The sequence below is a fragment of the Hermetia illucens genome, chromosome 4 (assembly GCF_905115235.1).
Source record: "Hermetia illucens chromosome 4, iHerIll2.2.curated.20191125, whole genome shotgun sequence".
NCBI lineage: Eukaryota > Metazoa > Arthropoda > Insecta > Diptera > Stratiomyidae > Hermetia > Hermetia illucens.
The window spans coordinates 51083508-51106161 of NC_051852.1; the positions used below are offsets into that span (position 1 = coordinate 51083508).

Here is a 22654-nt window from a genome sequence, read left to right on the forward strand (position 1 = left end):
CCAATTGTATCTTACTTACATGAATAGGTAACCAGCAAACTGCAAACGCAAGCACCACCACTACCACCATCCGTGTGACGCGGCGCTTCCCTCGTCTGTGAACGAAAATAAAAAGAAAGCAAGGCTAGAATGCCATTTTCTAATAAAACCCATCATGTGCACAATCGAGATTGCATTATTATCCTTTCCAGTGCAATTGGAAAGTACAAATTGGTAGGTAGAGCGCAATGTGAAAGAAGCAAAAATAAACACCGTCGCTATGGAGGAAAAATCACTTACCTGGATTCCGCCGACTGCCTGCATCCTGGAGCACTTTTCCACAGTCGCACCAGCATGCCCATGTACAAGAATGAAATTAGTGTGAGCGGCACCACGTAGGACGAAAGAAAAAATGAAACCTGTTGCAATGGAAGAGAAAAGGATGTGATGACAATGAAAGTGGAATAATATTGATACTGGAGCAAATATGCAACAATAGCCCGAGAGGATGCAGCGTGATTTTAATATCAGGAAAAGATATTTTCTGTAAAAATCGAAAGGATTATTGGGAATAAATCCCACCCTCTTGTCAAAGTGTACCCTTGTGACGCAGGTATAGGTAAAAGGAATATATCCACCTCCAGTATGAACGGATAGTAACGCCATATGGGGGACGCAGATGTTGAAAATGTGTACTCTACATGAACGAGTAAGCGCTTTTATGATGGATATGTCATTTTTAGTATCAAAGTTAATTGGTTTACATAATGCCTCAAGCTTCTTTGTACTGCAGAAAAAGCAAGGGAGAATCATATTAACTAGAAGAGTTTTTTGCGCTATTTGAACGTTATCTATACGCCGAATATTGTTGCGTTCACCTTTCTGCCCTCGAAGCTGTTGATTGAGACTAAGAAACGAGTGAAGATTGTTGGGAATAGAAATGGGGACGGAGGTTTACATTGGACCATTCTAAACCCAGATTCTCGAATAGCAGCCTCTCGGCTTTGTCTGAAGCTGCATGATAAATGCCTCTGCAACTCCCCTCGCAGATGAAGTCTCGAATTACCTCTATGTCAATGATGAGTATTTCCAGACCAAGGCCAACCAACTGTCATCGACTGTTACTACCCGAGACAAAAATAGGCCCTGGTTAGCCCCGAAAATCACAAAACAAGCCCTTGTTTTTTTTTGGTTCTTTGGGTGGCATCCTAACTTCGCATTTTTTTTTCTTGTGAAGTTTAAAGATAATGATCAGCGCGGATAAGAGAGCAATACCATCGCAGACGTTTTTCTAGTAATATCCGAAATACGTAATGAACCTAGTTCTGGGCGTTAATAGCAATGTTTATGACAAGAACAAAGAGGGCACTCCGTATGATAAACACCGACAGAGTCACGATGTGGTTTTGATACATTTCATACATTTTACTCTTTAGAGTAATTAAACCCTACGCATGAGGTTCTCTGACACTAGGTGTTATCGCAGTGAATACGGCTAAACGCCCTCCAAAATCCTTGGTGGGCAATGTAAAAAGAGTGATGTTTCTCATGTTGTTTCTCCATGAGTAAGTTGACAACGTGTGACTTTGTTCACAGTAATGTCAACGATGCCGCGAATGCCAATGTTAAGAATGTTTTGAAATATTTTCATAGTATGGGATAACAAGCGAATCGGTCTGCAACTTGAACATTCCGCCGAACTCTCCGTTCTTTCTCCTTAGAGGAATTGTACTGGTTTCGTCTCAATCAAATGGTACTCTACCTTTTTCGGTTCACGCAACTGAAGTGGTTTGTTCTAACTATTGTATGATCCTACACATCCCTAAAATGGGACTCCGCATGAGATGGCCACAACCTCATTTGAGAGAGGAGGCGAAAAGAGTTACTATGGTTTGAGCACCCATGTGACATGTATGTCGGATGGTTATAAGGTAAATTTCACACTGACAGTTTCTACTAATAATGCTCCGCTGATCTGAAGATTGGTAATTCACTCAAAGTATTCCCTGCTTTGCATGAAAAGTGGCCGCTAATGCATTATATGCTACAAAAACCGTAATTTCGAATTTTATTTATGCTTCCTAAATGGCTCCTGGACCCTAGAGGTTGACTAATTTTTAGCTGCGGACAATTGTTTTCGACAACAGTTTACGATTTGCTGGCTCCAATTTCGGCGAGAATTTTAGCAGTACAGGCTAGACATTTTGAGGGTTAGCAGAGTAAATACAATAATCCAGAGAGCACTTCTCCGCCTTATGTGGCAGTGTGCTATAGTACTCTGAGAAGTCAGTCAGAAATAACATAACCGTGGGTCCGATGTCGTACTAAAGCTTTATACATACCCAAGGCACGCCTCACACCTTGAAACCGTTACCAAACAGTATACTGACCACAAGGTGCCCTAATAAGGAATACCTCAATAATGCACTGCTAAGTACCGCTTTCAACAAAGGAGAGGAAGGCTTCCTATAAGCAACTGAATAAAAGAGATTTTAATGAAAACAAGCGAGTCACTTGCTTGGGGGTTGGGTAGAGCTGACAACCCTACACGGAAAACAAAATTTACGGAGCCTCAAAAGGAGTCTCGGGCAGGACAGATTTTAAAATAATGGATCCGAAAACAAAAAGGCAATATCGATCAACGCATTTTCGCACGGAATGTCTCTTCTTTGTGGAGAGAAGGAGCTGGAAAGCAACTAGCCGATACCCTCTCCCAACATAAGGTTAATGTCAGAGTGTTATAAGAGATACTCTGCACAGGGATCAGTTTACTAGGAAAGAGCCAATACACCATATATAGTATTATAGCGGCCATCCAGTAAAAAATGTATTCAGAGTACTGCTGTTGCCGATTTTGAATATAAAAGCGAAGGGTTATGCACTCTGCCTTTGAGAGGTAAATTTCGAAATCTAAACCAAATTTACGTTCACGTCCATACAGGGGAGACTGCACAGTCGGAGAAGGAAGATTGCTGCGGGCAATGTTGCACAGTCGGAGAAGGAAGATTACTGCGGGCAATGTTGCACTGTCAAAGAACGCAGACACATACAGAGGCCTATCACGAACTCCATCGAGTAGAGAACCGACTTCAAAGACAGAACAAGTCGGGAAAATCGGGAGCTGGACGCTTCAAGTATAAAAGTTTTTGTGTATTTCTTACATAAAGACATTTGAGAGTGCATTTGCCCCGTTAGTACGTAGCACGTATTATATGCATTTATTATTGTATGTGAGAGTATCCACTTCCGGGTGATACTGACATTCATAGTCTTGAATCTGCAAAGAAGTTACAACTTTGACCTATTATAACTTCGTTAATAATAGTGCGATATCCACCAAACTTGGAAGGATCATGCTCTATATTATAGCCTACATTACTTTCTAGGATGCAGCAAATATCAAAACTAAGACCGGCTTCGGGGAGTGCTAATCGAGGCATTCCATTTGATACCCCACATGACTATATTTGGTGAAAAAAAATTTACTTAGTGGCAACGTTAGCACCAAAAACCATAGAACCAACAGCATTAAAAAGGACTGGTTGAGTGAGAACAATAAAGATAGGAGACTTTGACATTACGACCGTCTGGGGAGTCACTTAATCCATATGGATGAATCTATAGTAGAAAAAGAAGCGGCAGACTCTGTCAAAGATGTAGCGATGAGGTAGATGAGGGCGCCAGACAACTTTTAGGGATATCTAATTTTAGCAAAACCCGGATGCCTGGACTTACTAAGCCAAACCTAGATCGAATACTGGTCGTTGCGCCGTTAGTGATGAGGACGATTTGTATTGCGGAAAACGCTCGGTTTTCCACTATGATTCTATTTTTCGTTTCCTGTTTTCGGATTAATAGAATCGCTTGATTATAAAACTTAGCAATTATGCCATACGAAAAGGTAAAGGCAAAAATCTACATAAAGCGGTAAAAACGCAAATTGTTTTCTGAAATCTGACCACTAGCACACAAACAGCCAAATCGCATAATTAATTTTTACTTTTATATTCCCCCTCCCAACCAATCATCAGCGCAACATTGAATCAGCTGGTTCAAAGGAATGCACAAATACATCCCTTCCGCACATTTCCGAGGCATACCGCTAAACAAACTGCATTTACTAGTATACAGCATAGAATGACGGGAATAAGTCGCTTCCCAAATAAGGACGTATATGCCAAGTAAAATTTATTTGTAAAATTGAGAGGCTATGTGTTGAAGTTCGATCACTTTTGCGATCCGAGAATTTCAATAAATAAAGGTTCAAACTGTACACGGCCATGAGAGAATTCAGTATCCCCACGAAATTAATAAGACTGACTAGGCTGACCTTGACCAATGTGCGAGGCCAGATAAAAGCAGCAGGATCACTCTCAAGACCATTCGACATCAACAACGGTCTACGACAAGGGGATGCGCTATCATGCGTCCTCTTTAACCTGGCCCTCGAGAAAGTGATCCGTGATGCTGAGGTAAATGCAAAAGGTACGATCCTCTTCAAGTCCACCCAACTACTGGACTTTGTTGACGATATCGACATGATGGGAAGAACCACCCGAGACGTACAAACTGCCTTTATCCAGATCGAGCAGGCGGCGATAAGCGCGAGATCTTGGGCTGCACATCAACGAAGGCAAGACAAAATATATGGTGACAACGTCAGCAACGAAGACAAATCAGCCAACAACATCAAACTGTACTGGTCAAACACGAGGAAGAATAAGCATAGGAGAATATAACTTTGAAACTGTTGATAATTTTTCCTATCGAGGGTCGAGAATCACAACCGATATCAGCTAGGATGATGAAATCCGCGCATGGTTGTTGTCAGCCAACAAAGCATATTTCAGCTTACAAAGACTGTTCCGCTCGAAACGTCTCACCATAGGGTCAAAGCTCTTACTGTACAAGACTATGATCTTGCAGTCCTCATGAACTTGGGTTCTTAGCAAGAAAAATTGCGAACTCTTGGCTGCGTTCGAGAGAAGAATCCTCCGAAGAATTTTTGGCCCCCTACATGAGGATGGACGATTCCGTACCCTACACAATGACGAAATCTATGAGCGATACCATGACCGTCCGGTTGTGGATCAAATCCGGCTCAATAGGTTACGGTGGGCGGGTCACTTAATCCGTATGGATGAGGATGATCCCACCCGAAAACTCTATAAGGGCAATGTCTCTGGTAGAAAAAGAAGACGAGGCAGACCCTGCTTAAGATGGAGCGGTGGCGTAGGTCAGGACGCCAGACAGCTTTTAGGGATATCGAATTGGTGGACCTCGGCGCAAAACCGGGATGTCTGAAGTTCCTCATTAAGGCAGGCCTAGACCGGATACCGGTTGTTGCGCCGTTGATGATGATGATGATGATGAAAGGTTCAAAGAGATTTCAGGATTTCGGGAAACTTAAAGATGAAAGGGTTTTGTGACAACAATTTCAAGAAAGAGGAATTCCAATTGATTTTTTATAAGTGAGTATTTACGTTAATGTGTCCGGATGGCTGAGTGGTTAGAGCACAAAGCTGTCGTACGGAAGGTCGCGGTTCAAATCTCACTGGTGGCAGTGGAATTTGTATCGTGATTTGACGTCGGATACCAGTCGACTAAGTTATGAATGAGTACCTGAGTCAAATCAGGGTAATAATCTCGGGCGAGCACAACGCTGACCACATTGCCTCCTACAGTGTACTGTAGTGTACCGGTACGATCTTGAATGAAGTGCTCTAACACACTTCAAGGCCCTGATATGGATTGTTGCGCCAACGATTATTATTATTTTATAAATGTATAACCAACTCAGTCCTGGAAGGCAACTGCGATTCAGGTCAGATAGCAGACTTTTTCAGAAGTACGCATCCAACCCAATATCTGCAATTTAAAAGCAGTATTGCTCCCTGACCTCATCCATTCAGGCATAAATAGTCTATTTTGAAGTTGAGGAGCAGAAAACGGGATGCCATACTGAACTTTACTTCAGGCCAGCAGAGGATCAGCATATCGAAAGAGAAGCCCATTCAAGGGGGACATGTAAAAAATTTGCTGTTGCGAGGGGTTGACATTAAAGCATGCAACAAATGATTGGCCAATGATGTACTGTTTTACCAGACATAGGCATTCCTTACGTCAGTCAAAGATGATTCACTCCCAACGAAAAACAACAAACGTTGTATTTCATGATCCTTCAATTAACAACTCCAGCTGTAATTTATGCACTGATGAAAAGGAGATAACCTATCATGTAATATTTACGTGCAGGATCTTGAGCAGTACCGAGAAAATCAGCCGTTGCAATGTCGTAGCTCCGCTTGGAATTTTCTCCATCAAAACGAGAAGAGAAAGTATGACTTATTGGGAAATTATCATCCAAATCGCTACTGCCGGACTCCAGGACTGTTACCGACCACAGATTTGATAAAAATAGTCTAGTTCTACTTCTTGAGAAAGAACGAGAGCGGTTCATAATACCGTTGGATTAGGGTACTGTTGGTAAATAGCAAGAAAAACCCCGGAACTAAAGCCATTTCGAGGATGGTTTGAAGCTGACATGGAAACTATAGATGATGCAAATAATCCCAATAAAGTTACCGGAGTTAACCACCACATGCAGTATATTTCCCCCGGATCTTTCACTACATTTGGAATCACGCGCAATCCTATAAGTCTTTGAGTGTATTATCCCCTTTGTACTAATTTTAAAAATGGGGCCATGTGATGATTTATCTCCCTATGACGTCCTTTAGTTAACTTCTTTATATTGGGAATAAACTGGAACCGTTCTTTTACGACTCCCCTCCCCGTGACTTCCAACATGCTTCCCCCTCGCCCCTCTTCGAACTTGCCAAGATAGTAGGATTAGTTTATGCCATTTGGTGCCTAGCGGCCAGCATATTTTCTTCACGAGAGGATCGGTTAAGATCATACTGCCTATAAGATAGGTTGGTGTACAGGCTTGGCGTACGCGATGTGATCGGAAGGCGAAAGTGGCAGTGCATAGGGTTAAGGAGCGACAATAGACAATAATACTGCTGGTTACGCAATGCAATAGAACCCACTCTCTCAAGATGGCCGACATGACGATCGCCCCAAGAGCACTTGGCGCAAAATAGTAAAGGAGGAGAACGGGAAGTCATGGGTGAAACTGGAGCGCATGTCAGTGAACCACGAGCGATGGCGAGTAGGTATGGTTGACGCGCGATACCCTACTAAGCGTTAAATAGCGAACATGTTTATAAACGCTTTCATAATTTCTCGTGCTTCCATCGAGCTTTCGGAGATTCCCAAACCTGATAGACATAGGAAATTTCGCACAAGTCGTGAATGGAGATGAAAAGGGCCCTTCCACATTCCCGAGCAAAGCCAACACAAGAGAATGAAAACGGGATACTTCAGTAGGGTTGGCTGACCTGCGCGATCAATTCTCACCACACTTCCGGTTTTTGTAACAGGTTTGCCCACATGATCGACTACAGTCATATACATATATATTTAGTACCTAACCTGAATACTGATCTGATATAGCCCGATCTCGTAAACTGGACTGAAGATTTCTCTTGCGATCTCGCTCATCATACCTACGAATAAGGTCAGGTTATCTGCAAAGCCAACTCATTTCACAAGAGGGCTTCAGCACAAAGCACTATGGTATTCCTGCCATAATCACGCTCTCGTCAAGTCCATGTCCGTACTATAACAGACGGTCCTATGTGAGAGGTACCTTCCGCCGCCAGATAGCCAAATACTTCGATTCCGTAATCTCCATTTTCGATGTCTATGTTTTCTTAGTAGTGAAGGGAATTTTTGCCTAAGATGTAGTCTGCGAAACTGTATTTTAATAGATAACAATTTTCAGTAAACAGAGAAATTTCAAAGTATTTTTTGCCATTTAGGAACTTTTCTCTCGAATTCGCATCAAACCAGTTAAGTTCCCCATTCGGGTCTTTCTGTCACATATCCTGCCACATATCTTCAACTGCTAGTGTTACGGAAATATGGAGTGATATTTTAAACGACGCGCTGTTTGCTTCATGCGGAGGAAAAAGTTTTCTTGAAAGTCGTGGAAAGGTTATTTGTGGGGACCTTAATCCTCTTACTTTTTTCATCTCCCTTTTCCGGCACACATGGGTCAACATTAGAAACTATTTCTGGTATAACAGAAACGAAATGAATTGCCCAAAAATCTAATCCCGACCTGCAGTATCCAACCTGCGTGATTGTGTCATTGACATGATATCTTCTAGTCAGATGGTGGAAATAAATGGTTCTTTACCCTTTCGGCCTGCATTATTTCCCTCAATATTTTATACCCGAAATAATTCCGATATTCCAGCATTCGGTTTGTTTCTTTTTCAGGGAAGTGAGTTTGGGGGCGTTCGTAACGATTTCAAATTCAAATTAATGCCAAACGGCAATTTATAATTCTCTCTAACCCGATTGGATGAGGAAAGGCTCTATTAATAATGTATACCATTATAAGATGTTGACGGGATAGATAACTTACCACTTTACCCTCTATAAAATTTTATGGGGCTTGGGTTTCAACTTAATGAATACACACACACACACATCTGCCGGTAAAAGCAGTTCATTATTATTAATTTCGCTCGTGGCACTTAACTCCTTCAAGGTGGATTATCTATGTCTAACCGCAAATTTCCAAGAAGGGCTTTACCTCTATGAGCTATGGCAATAATAAACACTTTATTAACTACTTCTTGTATTGCTTCATTAAAACGTGGAAACGGGGTGGGCTTTGCACGCTGAATGGATGGCTACGTGCGTCTTGCATATTATCCGGGCATATTTGGGTTTCGGAACATTAGAATTTGAATTTCCAGTTTGTAATTATAATTAGACAGATGACATATTGCTAATAAAACCCGATAGTTACTTCTGGAGCAAGCTAACAAAGGACAGCAATTAGACAAATGGTAAGGACGTATTATGGAGAATCGAAATTTACAATATTCAGAAGGCCTCCGTGTTAATATGAAGGTCTCCATTAATTAATTGTCCATGCCCTCTCTTCCACCTGTCCCATTAAATAATCATAAATCCATGGAACTTCTCATAGGGACAAAATTTAATCATTGTTTTCGGCCAACAAAAGAATATTGATCAAAGTATGTTTGTTCAACTCCATTTATAGAAAGATCAAAGCAAACCGACAAGTAATGTATGAAGATAATCATTTTAGGGAGACGCCTCAGGCATTACGTAAAATCGAAATGGAGCGACTTTGGCTCTAGCAGGAAAACAATGAAAAACCTGACAAACCTCTCAAAATTGCCCCATCCATGATGGTGGACTTCAAACGTAACAATGAAAACACGAGAAGGGAAGCCCATGTTGGTACTGGAATACTTATCAGATCCTGCATGAGGCATTACCCTATAAAAGTTGCTGCAAAGACTATCTCCAAACAACTTGAAGTCGATTACTGGACTAGCGCGATAGCCATTATTGTGATATGCTGTCCTCCAAGTTTAAGCTGATTTCTCAAACATTTGAAAAGTTTTTCAACATCCTGGGGAACAGATTTCTTGCCACTACAGATGTTAATGATAAGCACACTCATTGGAGATCCAGACTGATCATTCCCAAGGGAAGACAATTATGGGATTCGTTAGCCCGGGACACTAGACTAGACATCTTGTCTTCTAGGTAGCCCACTTATTGCTTCTGCAGTCAGATACCGATCGACACCCACCTCAGCGCACAGCAATCTTTGCGTTAGCATAGCATGAGTCCACTTAATTAAAGCATCATCAACACCATGCGTTCTGGCGGCATCACAAAGTTTTTGAAAAGGCGCACAGTCAAAAGTCCTTTCAATATCCACGAACCATCGCATACTCACCATTCAAAGTAGAATCCTCTGTCTTTTTGACCAAGGAATAAAGAGCAGACTCACAGGACTTTCCGCTTGTACGCATGTTGGTTTTCATTCAGTGGGTGCGACCTAAGTGCGTTTGCACGAATGTAACGCTCCACCAGTCTCTCCAAACCTTTCAGCAAGAATGAAGTCAAGCTGATCTGTCTGATGTTCTTTGGGTTGGAATAGTCATCTTTCCCAGGTTTCGGTATGAAGACTACCTTATCCTTTTGCCAAGAGGAAGGCACGTAGCCCAGAGCAATACATCCTCGAAGAATATTTCTTTGTTCTGTGTTCCATACCCCCCATAGAAATTGGAGCTCGTGAAAGTCGTCGGGTTTTCTAAGAGAGTCCAACTTGGCCGACTCTCTCTTTTAGGGACTCTGCACGGCCTTGAAGTCACTTTTTCGCCTTCCAGTTCCTCACAGTACACTCTAAAGGAGTCTCGTTTCGAATACCTAACGAGCCTCTTATATTGCTGTGAGTTCCTGAAATTTAACCAGTCTTCGTTTTTATTACTTTTGCAAGCACGGTTCAGAAGTCGCCTGGTTGATTTCTTCTGTTTTTGTAGTACCCGGTTCCACCAAGGAACCGTTTTACCGCTTTGGCCTTGGCAAATAGGACAAGCCTTTTCATAGTACTCTAAAAGTGTGCAGTTGCAGAGTTTTCAATTCATCTTCCAGCGTCGCCTTCCTTAGTCGTCTAGGGAACTGTACATTATTGCCAAGAAGCTTATTGAACTTTGTCCAATCCGTTTTCCTAGGGTTCCACCTTTGTACTGGAGACTGTTCACCCGCAATAGTCAGATTGAATTCTAGGTATCGATGATCTGTCAGTGAGACCTCGTCTAACAATCGCCAGTGTGTGATCAACTCTAACACTTTTGAGGTACAGATTGTTAGGTCAATTACTTCGCTTCTTCTTGGTCCCACGAACGTAGGGGCATACCCTATGTTTGCAGTCATAAGACCAGCTGAAGTGATGAAATCAAATAGCTTCTCTCCTCTTGGATTGTATTTGCTACTGCCCCAACAAATATGTTGAGCATTCGCATCGTAACCTATTAAGAGTTCGAGACCACTTGGTTCTACATACGCCACGTGGTTCCTAAGCTCTTGTGTCGGTGGAGGATACAAAGAATCATAGGGTAAATAAGCGGAGGCAACTATGATGTTTTTCCACTCGCCATTTATCTGATATTGTATAAGTCCTGGGAGCAGAACTGTCTCAGCATGGTTGCCTCTAACCGTCATGACATCAGGACGCACGCTCTCGGTCTTATTGATCTTTCATCGTAGAAGATCCTAGCTCCTAATCCAATGCCGTAGATCCTGTTAAATCCAACCCGTGGCTCGTGCACCAGAAAAATGTAGGGGAAATCACGCTGCCAACAGATGGGAGAAAGCTGCAGGTTGACTTGACCAATCTTTATGTTTTTCGACATAATTCTGTTATGGAAAATAGTTAGAAGTGTATGTGGCAGTCCGCGTATGATGGGGTTTCCCCCACATCGTACCGCCAGAGACTCGGTCCCTTCGTGTTTAATTTCTCTGATAAAAACCGCACTTGGAGGTACCACAGTTCCCATGTCCTCATCCATGAAAAATCTCATCTCATCCCGCAGAGCACGCCTCTGTTTTCCACTTACCACCTTGATTGATTTGCGCTGTCCAGTTTGCATAGATGCGATCACTCGAACTGGCATCAAGCCAGTTCCATTCACTTCTCTGGCTTCCTTTTCTTCCGCCTATTCCTTGGAAGGTGTAGGAGAAGTTACTAGCAGGTAGGATTCACTCTGTAGTCCACGCCTGTATGCACTATCTTGCGCGCGCAGCTCCATTGTGGGAGAGCGCATCGTAGATGCTGCAATTTGCTCTATATTGTGTGCGTCGAAGACCATCATTGTTCTTCGCTCTCAAAAGGGAGATGATGTCCTACAGTTTCCTGATATGACTGAATTTTAGTCTATCTAGGAAAAAGTGGAGTACCATATGGTGACTTCCGCTGAGCACATTCAGACTCTCTTGGTCCAGTTCGAATACCAAGTTGAAACCCTCTACGTTTGTAGATTTCTCACTTTGGTTACTACTTACCTTATCCCCGAAAAGGACACGGTGCAGGATCCCGCAGACATAAGACCAATTACTTGCTAACCAACGCAATGCGTACCTCGAGACCAACAACATTCTGTCGAAGAACCAGAAAGCCTGTTCACTTGGATCAAGAGGTTGCAAGGAGCAACTCATTATTGACTCGGTAGTACTCCGACACACAACTGGAGGTCAAAAAATCTCTCTAGCTGCTATATCGGTTCAGCCACGATATTTGAAAGGAATTCGATTTAGGCAAGGGTCGAATACAAGCCATCCACATCCTTAACATAGTACTGGTGATCGACGCATACAAGACATGACCGGGACAAACTTCTACCAGTACCTAGGTACCCATGTTCAAGTTGCTTTGCTGTCCGAATTCCTGTAACTGTAGATGCACAGAATGTATTCTCTATCCCTTCATTGCCATATGTATTCAAAATATTGCCGTAGACGAAGACGAAGAACGTTCAGCAGTCGATACAGACTACTATGTCCAAATTCCGAATGCATCATCCAAACTCCGCCATCGAGTGGGTGAATCTACCTCTTGGCAGCGGAGACAGGGGTCTGGTTGACACTGGGGTACAACATCATCGCCAAAGTAGCTCGCTATGTGCTTATTTGTACAGCAAGGAGCAGGCGAGTCTCTTGCAAGGGGCTATTTGTGAGGCAGACTGTGGACTGACTCCACTTAACTTGAAGGATGGATCTTCCAATCGTCTGAGTAGGATGAAATTGGCCCAAGATCGGATCGGATCGATAAACGGAAGTGGAACGCAATGCACGGCAACCAAGTGAACTGCCTCTGGTAACCATGTACCGATATTCATTTCTCGAAGAGAGGGCTGTATTCAGGGGAGCTTTTTGCTGAAGTGCAGGGATTCATGTGTTCATTTAGGACAGCGCAATCGTCAAAAGAACTTATAAAAAGCTAATAATAAAACAGCAGGTGGAGAGACACCAGTGCAGAATGTATGGCTGGAAGTTAGGGACGTTGGACAATCTCATTTCCGGCTGCATAGTTATGGCGTTGGCATGTATTGGGACCGGCAAGTTTTAGCTGACTTGCTGTTAGCCGTCAAGATCGGTTAGATTCTACTATCCACCACAATAGCAACATTGAACGGAAATACGTGAAGAAGAAGGTAAAATATGGGCCACTAGTTTGAAAAGTCAAGAGAGTGGTTGTAGTTCCGATAATTCTATCAGCTACAGGTATTGTACCTAAGTCCCTGATGGCCTCTCTAGGCGTCCTGGGACTTTAACACTATCTGGTTCAAACCATGCAAAATTACACTATTCTTCTATTAACCTACCCCCGGCCACCACCAAAGGTCTATATATTTAGCGCCACTGGAGCTAAATGATTGGCACTCAGTGGTAGTATTAGGTAAAATCAGATATCTGCCGAGATTGTGATAACTCGTAAATAATAATTTCCTTTTTTGAGAATGATGGGGACTTAACTCCGCATCAACTTAATGCTGGAGCGGACCAAATGGGGAGCAACTTACTCCTTCTTGTTTTGGTTCACGGACCGTTCGTTTAAGTCTTAGCACCCAAACTTTCAAAAGTATCAGGCGATGATCTGTTTGCCTCCTGGTCATGTGTTAGAGGCAAGTGGATCTGGAGTGGGGACGACCCGAAGCAACAGCCCGGGGACCGGCTTCTCTGCAATTGAAAAGGCACTAACAGGACCTGCCAAGGTGGAATAGTATATGCCGAGGAATGTGTGAACAATAGGCCAGCCGTCGACAAAAGCAAGGACTAACAAAAATGTTAACTAAGAAGCGGAGGTCTAATGGAGACCTGCTCAAGAGCCAGTGCCAGATGGCCATGCATATTCTGAGCAAGATTGTGAAAAATAAGGAGACCGATACTGTCGACGGGCGGGGTGAAAAAGACCTCGTTAAATACTAAGCGATTGTTGAAGAATATGAAAGCAAACGCCTGGCAGATAATCAAAAGGCGAAGCCCATCACTCTCAAGCACATCCAGTCCATACGAGGACCAATTCTCCCGGAACTTCCTCGGTTCGTGCATGACTAAGATCAGCCATACCTGGGAAGTTGTAAAACACAAAGTCATCCCCTGGGACGAGATCCCCGGGAGACGAGTCGCTAGCATCTGGTACCCGAAGATTCGCATGGATAAAGACAAACTTATCCAATCCCTGCGACTTGAAAACACATAGACTACTGGGTAGTTGCACCCATTGGCAACATCCCCCAGGATGGTGGGACAGTGCAGAACAGTCTGGCCGGCACGATCAAGTTACCCTCCTCTTGGTTTCCGGTAATAGAGGGGAATGAGCAGACTGATGGACTTATCAAGCGGGGCTCAGGTTTTGGCAATCCTTAGGCGAGTGCATTATGTGTCCTGCTGGCGACTGTCAAAGGTGGAATCTACTCTCACTACTTAACAGCCGCGGACCTGAAATGGCGAAGACTCACCACGTGTGCCAAGTCAGGGAGAATTTGGCCCGCATATAACAAGACCCGATGGAGAATTCTTGTGTCAGGCGCGTGCAAATGCATACAAGGTTATGGCAGATTATGAGATTGCCCAGTTCTAGTGAGAGTCACGCTGCGGACACTAGGTAAACCATTTTTGAGGATCTCAGGGAGATTTCTAGCTGCAGGGTGGGAGAGCTGCGTTCCTTGGTGAATGATACGGACTGGCTCCGAAGAACTGAGCCGCATGGACTACAACTCGTTGCTCTCATAACAGGAGTCATGGTCTTAGGGGTTTATGGCATCAAAACGGCACACTGCGCCGCTTATTGGGCTCCTCGGAGTGGTCATCGACACCTACCTAGTTGACTGTCGAAAATTCGCTAATATCGATCTGGCGATAATGCAAGTACTGCTCTTAATTATTAAGCGTACATCTAATTTTCGACATGATGATACATAGCATAATAACGGCAAGTTCACGAATATCTGTCTTTATAGCAATTTGAGGATAAATAAGCGGAAATTATTATATTTAGAATGGATTTTAAAATAGTATATTGAAAAGAAAGTACATTTTTTAAAGATCCATCGTTTTAGGAAGTGGTATAGCTAGAAATTTGGGAAAGGTTCCGATAAATGTAATAGTCTAGGGAAAGACGGAGATTGATCAGACCATTAGACACTGTATCTTTTGTTGACGGAGTAGACTGAAGCAAGTGAAATAATGCTCAGTTATGCATAAACTAGCTTTTGTTTTTTTTTAAATTTCAGCTGAACATTCGAATTATATAATAAAATTAATATAGTTTAACCAAATCGTCATAACAGCATCACGACGCAATGGGTATTACTGACAATAACTTTTGGTGGGAACCGCATGTTGTCGCACATGAAAAACCATTGTTTCCATAGCCAAATAGAAGCATTGTGAGACCCAGAAAGCTTGTATCAGATTAATCCCTATGTTTGGAACAGAGCTCGCAAACGAACACACTCTGAATCCCATAACGGTGACTCCTATTCTTCTATGCATTTCATTTATGAGAGTATCCTTCGCATGTATAACAACATCAAGCCCAGCTAGGGGACTTTTTTCCTGTCGAATATATTCCCTTTCATGAATAATTGTGGAAAGTTCAGATTTCATTGTTGGGAGATTCTAGTCGAGTCAATGGGGAATAACCAGAAAATACTTCTGTTGTCTTCTGCACAAACAATCATAGTCGCATACATTAAGCAACATGCTTCCAACAGCGATCCTATGAATATGTAAATATGGAGCTGAAAACAAGGGCGTATTAGTACCAAATGGATTCCTACAATTCCAAAACTACGTTAACGACTTATATATGGTAACTAAACTGGAATAAAAAGCTTCGTAAAACTGTAATTTCCTTCCTGGCGCAGGAGACATCACTAGGAGCACTCGATGGAACTGTCACCAACAGACATCCTAGTGTTAAACGGTCGCACTTATCGCCATGCATATTGCCGAGTGCTTAATATATTATCCTGCGCCACGGGCGAAGTGACAACTGTGACTTTCAGTTGTGTGGAAGGACAAACTTTCCCAACATTCTTTCCACATATTTTCAGGAATACATTTGAATATTTAAATGCTATGAAGGGGTGTTTGTCCTTTGCAGAACTTTCAACGAAAAGTCAGGACGTCTGAATGTGTCCAAGAGCAAGAGGACAATTCCAAGAGGGCTAGCTCCATGCCAGCGCAGAAGTGTTCTAAATTATAAATCCTGTCATCCAATGCAACAACTGTAATAAAAGTATTCGCCTCTTTTTATTTTATGTGTGATATTTTGTCGCAGTTTGAAAACGATACACATTAAAATTACCCATTCATGACCGACGAATACCCAAGCGTTGCCACCCCGTGACTAATGGCCTGGTGCCATTTGCAAAATGACATAGCATCGCCTCCACATCACGAACCTGGTACTGTGCCAGGACTCCCTCATACAAGTCATCGAAGTATATTGCGTCGCACTTATGTTCCCCACTTGACGAAACACCGATGGTTTGAAGGTAATCACTTTATTAATGTGTTCGGAACAAATTGCAAGAATGCAATTTTGGCAATTCATAGAGGACGGTATTGTGTATTTGGACAACTCATTTTGTCAATCCGATATGAGCTAGAAATCATATCGTACCGAATTAATTATAAAGTTTAAAGTATAAAGCTCACTTCATTAGAAAATCGTCGAGCCTGTTTAAATACGTCCATTTCACCCAAATGGAGTGTTCAGCAAACACCCAAATTCTCTGGCTTTCCCCGAGGATTCGATTATTTTGCAAAATAGTTATCTGCAAGCGAATCTCCGATGTCAACTATAAAATTTTCACCCCCTATGTGTTGCACCATTTACCTATAGCTAGCAGATCAATACTCACCTGGAATCCTACTAAGCTCCACACCCCCTGATGCGATGAAAACACGCAGGCCGTGTGATGCAGTCCTTTGAGGCTATAAATTCGAACACTGTGTGACAATGCCACCGGAATGGCTGACGTCAGGATTAGAACCCAAGCACACAGAATAGCTCTATGGGAGATAACAATTAAAACGTCACAAATTAGACTCTCAGTATTGAATCCAGTTGGAATCCTTACAACATTGCATTACGTTCCGTCCTCAGGGACATGCTCGTGACAGGATGGACCACAGCCAGAAATCGATCGAAGGACATCAAAACAAGTGTATAAACGCTACAATGGCAGGTGACAACAATCATGTACTGGACGAACTTGCACCATAAGTTGCCAAAGGGCCATTCGGGCAGGATGTAGTCTGTGGCAGTGAACGGGACACAGAAGATGACGAACAGGATGTCGGATATTGCCAGATTTATGATGAGGAGGTTCGTTGTTGAACGCATTTGTTGGTTCACAACCACAACTGAAATGACAAAAGATGATAGATGTTATTAGATGACTCCATAAATTGTAGCTAATAAAAAGGGTATGGAAAGGTTAATTGAGTTATCTTGGATATGTTGACATTATATAAGTTATAGAGAATTAAGATAATAACTGAGCAGGAAGTTTATTGTTATGACATAACGATAATGTCAAAAGAACTGGAAAATGTAGTATAAAACTTTGATGGAATAACATAAAATGACAAGTTTAATGAACTTAAGTAATCCACTCGAGAGTAGAACCCGCCGTAGTATTATCCATTTTAGAGCCTTAGATCAGGGATTTTGTATGCTTTCAGAACAATATAATCTCCAATTTCTTAATGGAAAACTACCAGAGCGCCCAAAACTAATGCTTATGTCAATCAATCAAAGTTTCGTTGTTATGGAAAATTAGCTAAATTTCTACGGCTTGATGAATAGGTTGACTTCCAGTGTTAGACATCACAACTGCCCTTCGCATGCTACTATTCTTTCATTTGGTTTGCTAATAATTATCAATGGTGTGGCACAGCAAGAAACCGCGACGATTTTCATGTGCTACTCCCATAGACTCATGCGTGTTCTGGGGCTTTAACATGAGTACCTACCCTGCAGGCATAATTTCACGGTCCGCTTCAAGTGTAGATATGCTTGGAGACCACAATTAGAGCTCCGCCGTGACTACCGAAGCGATACTGACTTATACTGAGTGCAAGCTCAGCATTCATGCCAGTACATGAAATACCTATCTAACACCTCTGCCGGAAATAAGGGTTTTTTTTTGTTATGAGTGGAAACCTTAAAAGGATGCTGCTGCGCCAAGTTGCCACAGTGTGTGAGATTCTCAGCTACTAAAACCACCTCCACTTTTCCGCCCATATGTCCGCAGGAAGTATTACCTCCGAGAAGGGCTCTGGTTCACACCAGCACGACTAAGTCACGCGTCCGTCGCACTTTCCGGGCTCGATCCAGTTCCTCTAACTTTTTCTGCATCGCAGATATTGTTGCCTTTATCGCACTCAAATTTGCTTCCGGCCTCAGCATCTCCTCCGCGAGATTACCGGGTCCTATAACTGCGTTGCCCCTTGAAGCTCAACTTGGCCTTAATTATTACCCCCCATCTAACATAATGATCGACTTTGAAACAGCTTCGTAATTACCAACCCAAATTTTGACATGTCTCCCGAGCCAGGTCCACAACCGTTAATATTACATCGATATTTTATATAGACCACCCTCTCAACATTTTCCCCATAGTGTCTAAAAGTTAGAGCAATATGAAGAGGGTGCGGCAGGTTTTTTCTGGGGCTTCAGTAGCAGAATAAACTTTTGCTTTTCCACTGGGCGGGAGACACTTCTTCCACCATGTGCTTATGAACCATGCGGATCTAATTTTAGCATCCAACTTCAGGGCTTTGTTTGGAATCCCGTCCAATCCCGCAGCCTTGTTACATCAAATTCGTCCATAGATCGCTCGTAGTTCCTCCTCGGTCACCCCTTGATTGAGAAGACGTCCTGTTGAACCGTTAGCTGAAGTCCACTTTCTTCCTGTTGTGGGAAAAGGATTCCAATTATTTCAAACAAGAATCGCCTGCACGTCAACTGGAATGATTTTTGTTCAAGGATCTTGTTCAGTAAATCTTTGTAAGCAGCGCCCCACGGGTTTGTATTTGCCTCAAGGCACAGCTCATTGTAGCAATTCTGATTACTACCCGGCCTTTTTAAGGCCACTTGGAAGATCGCGCTATTCTTCCTCTGACTGCCGGGGTTCTTGCTTCCTCTTCTCCTTTGGCAAAGCCTCCTCGCTCCCACGATGAACTCAATGGCCAAATTTCTTGGTTTCCTACTGTGGTGGAACTTCCGTCGCGACGTTGTAGATTCGCATGCCTCAGTTACTCGCTGACATAGGTGGCTCACCTTCTCCAGCGCCGTTTCCTTCGGGTCATGGCTTTTAAAGCCGCCTATTCCTCGAAAGGTCTAATGGGCCATCGAGCTACACTAGTTTTTCCACTTCTGTTTCTCACTCGACTGTTTCTGATGTCGAAAAATATAACCTGGTAGTCATTGTGGGTGTAGTGTCCACTCACTTGCCAAACCCTTCCAGCCACCTATGGGGTACTGCGCTAAGTCAGATCGAAAAGTGGACATGCATTCTACTTGGCTCTGGTCTCCGATTCCATAGTTGAAATCGCCGGCAATAATTTAGGGACGGTGGTCTCTAGCGTTCAACGCAAATCTGCCTAGTATCTCCTCATATTGCACTAATTTTGCACTAGGGGGAGAGTGAAAGCTGTAGATATGGACGCCGTTGACTTTTTCCTTACAAACCTCGCTCCCGGGAATGCCATTGTTTCTTTTATGGCGCGCCTGCGCATGCCCATATCGGCGCGTTCCAGATGCGTCTTTCCTCGTAGCACCACCATAATTTCGGTGAGGTTCGCAGATTACCGTCACGTCTACATCCAATCAATCAATCAATCTTGAGCTGCCTTGTAATGGTTGAGATTGATTTGTATTGATGTCATTTGGCCCTACGATTCGACCCCCTCCTACATGCCGAATACCTGCAATGTGCCGGTTATCGTGGATTTCTCATGAAATCTTTGGTAATCTTTCCCCACACTTCCTGCACCTCTCCGGCTTATCGTGCTTAATAGTACTTGCTGCTACAAAGTTACCAAAATCGACGCATTTAAAACATCTCTTGAGAAATACTTGGTCCCTAAGTAGGCATATGACCCAACCTATTCTTACCTTGTCCGCGGAAATAAGTTTAATTCCTGATTCAACCGCCAAGTTGATATTAGCGGTCTATGTAACCCCATACGCCTTCTCTCTCACACTCTCTTCTATTCCGCTAAGATTGAATTGAGCACAGATCTTCTCTCGTGACGTGCCCGCTTCTAGGCCTTTGCGCTCGGTTGGTATCGAACTTTCGAGCTTTCACTTCTGCTTGCTCACCAAGCACCCTTTTCATCTGGATGCGAAAAGTATCCATTGTCTTCTCGCTGGATTTTTTTAGCTCCAAAATCAGATCCCCTTTCTGCGTACGCCTGATAGGACTCACGTTGCCGAAGGATACCGGATTAACACATATCGACCTTTATCCATTGTTCGGGTTTACGAACTCTGCATTCTTCCCCTTTTGTCAAGGTAATCGAGAACTACTTTCCCCGTTGCAGTTGCTACCTTATACGCTAGTTTTTCACAACAACTGTAATCATGTCGATCCCAGGACTATCCATGTTCCTTTGAGAGTCCCGCAACCAATCTCTACTGCCTAGGGGCAGATCTCTTGTACCATTAGATACCAAATCACAAAGTTTCTCATAGCTGAAGCACTACGGTTGCTGAAAATCGGCGGCCGGGAGCCCACTTGGCCACTGCCAAAAATCTGCTGGTGCTGGGGTTCCGAAGTCCGTAAATAAACTTCCTCTCTCGTCCTACATATATGGTTTAATTTCTGGATATCACACTACTCCACAAAAATCCGAAGGGGGTTAATATGGTCAGTACAGTGCGGAAATCCCCCTACTCTCTATAGACCAAGTTCGCAAAGGTGTCGCACTCAAGACAGGTACCCTTCTTCGGAATCTTAATGCTCCTTTCCTTCTTCCACTCACTGGAAAAGATCTCAAATTACCAGGATTTACGAAAAATTCCACCTTTATTTAAAGGAACCGTCCATATTAGTTAGCTTGCCATCAGGAGCGAAACTTCACCGGATGACATGCCACTGCTGAAGTGAAGTGCCTCTTGCATATTTTCAGTTGCTCATCATCGAGGATGGTTCCCCATGGGACCATCAAAAGACGATCATTTGTAAGCTCTACAGTACTATGTTGTACTCTAGGAAGCCTAGTGGTAGCAAACGGGAATTCAGTGGCAACCGGTTTCTGTTAGGATCCTGATTACGGAATTCCGGTCTAAGTTAATCAAGTGTGCGGTGATACACATGAAGAAAAATTTCCAATGAAGAAGAGAAGAATGCTTTCTATGAGCAACTGCACGCAGTTCAGGAAATGTTTTTCAAATTGGCATTTCGATCGTGATGGATGATCTGAACGAAACGATGAGCTCTAACAAGAAGTTGCTCGAGCATGTCAACAGACTTCTGCAATTTTCACAAACTCGTCATCAGTATTACATTCACCGAGCACAAGACCTGTCACAAGGTGAGTAGATATTGGACCAATCGGCAACGAATATCTGATCAGATTGACCATATTGTGATCAGTAGTAGACTTAGGAACTGTCCCAAAACGTTCGTCAGAAAAAAGAAGTACTGATATCAGAAGAGAGAGAGAGATTTTAGCCCACTTAACCCATATTGGTGAGGATAATCAAACCCGAAAAGCCTGTAAGGGTAATATCTATGGTAGAAAAAGAAGACTCTGCCTCCAATGGGGCATGGCGTCGGCCAGACCGCCTTTAAGGATATCGAATTAATATACCTCAGAGCAAAACCGAGATATCTGGAGCTCCTTACTACAGTAGACCTAACCCGGATACCGGTTGTTTGGCCGTTGATGATGATAATGTTGAACAACGATCAATGTCTTCGATATTTGGCTGAGACCGCTTTGTTGTTGTTTGTTTTCATTGCGACTCTGCTCGCTTCTTTCTCCAAGTCCAGAGCCATTTGTTGAAAGCCCATGACTCGATGAAAGAGCAACAGATATAATCAACGTAGACGAGGTGTTTAACTTTTTACTGGCATGGTACGCGATATACGTTCAACCCTCAGCCTCTCTCTACCCCCTGACAGTATCAACAGAACTTTCATCCCATTACATTCATTGGTTCACCTCCAAATTTCCACAGCCAGCTATATAGGTCTTGTAACTTTCTTTTGGAACATAGGCTACAAATTTTGGTTTGAGAAATAAGGAGTCCTAAGTCCGTATCCACTTCATGTGGAACCAGACCAGATGGAAAGCAATTCCCAGTTCATTTGATCCACAAACCACTCGCTTGTTGTCAAGTTTTGAAAAATCAAGGTGTGACAAAGAAAAATTACGATTTCGTACCAGGGCAGGGGCAAGTCATCGCCTCTCCTCTGAGATAATTAAAAGCGACAATTAAATCATCAGAAAGTTCTTGAGGAAGTAGAGACGTATAGTGGCAGTTAATAATTGATTAATAACTACCGCAGTTTCGCTTACTCCATGGCAACATACTATCGTAGGTGTCAGTATCTTCTGCCACATGTTTCCAATGAATTATCCTTTTAGTTAACGTTAACCTTTCAGATAAGGGGTAGGTATGCAAGCGTTATAATGCACGTGGTAAAGTATCAACCCAATCTACACGAAATAAAAATTCTGATCAAAG

General features: G+C 43.0%; 1 protein-coding gene across 3 annotated transcripts in view; it reads right to left on the reverse strand.

Moving 5' to 3' along the window:
- LOC119653576 (allatostatin-A receptor) overlaps window positions 1-22654 on the reverse strand; it is a 779896-nt gene that overhangs the window by 152639 nt on the left and 604603 nt on the right. For all 3 annotated transcript variants that reach the window (XM_038058319.1, XM_038058317.1, XM_038058318.1), the window contains 4 exons: window positions 17031-17316; window positions 16812-16962; window positions 280-398; window positions 20-95 (listed from right to left, as the gene is read on the reverse strand). In XM_038058319.1, coding sequence (XP_037914247.1) covers window positions 20-95; window positions 280-398; window positions 16812-16962; window positions 17031-17316 — 632 coding nt within the window. The remainder of the gene's footprint in view (window positions 1-19; window positions 96-279; window positions 399-16811; window positions 16963-17030; window positions 17317-22654) is intronic.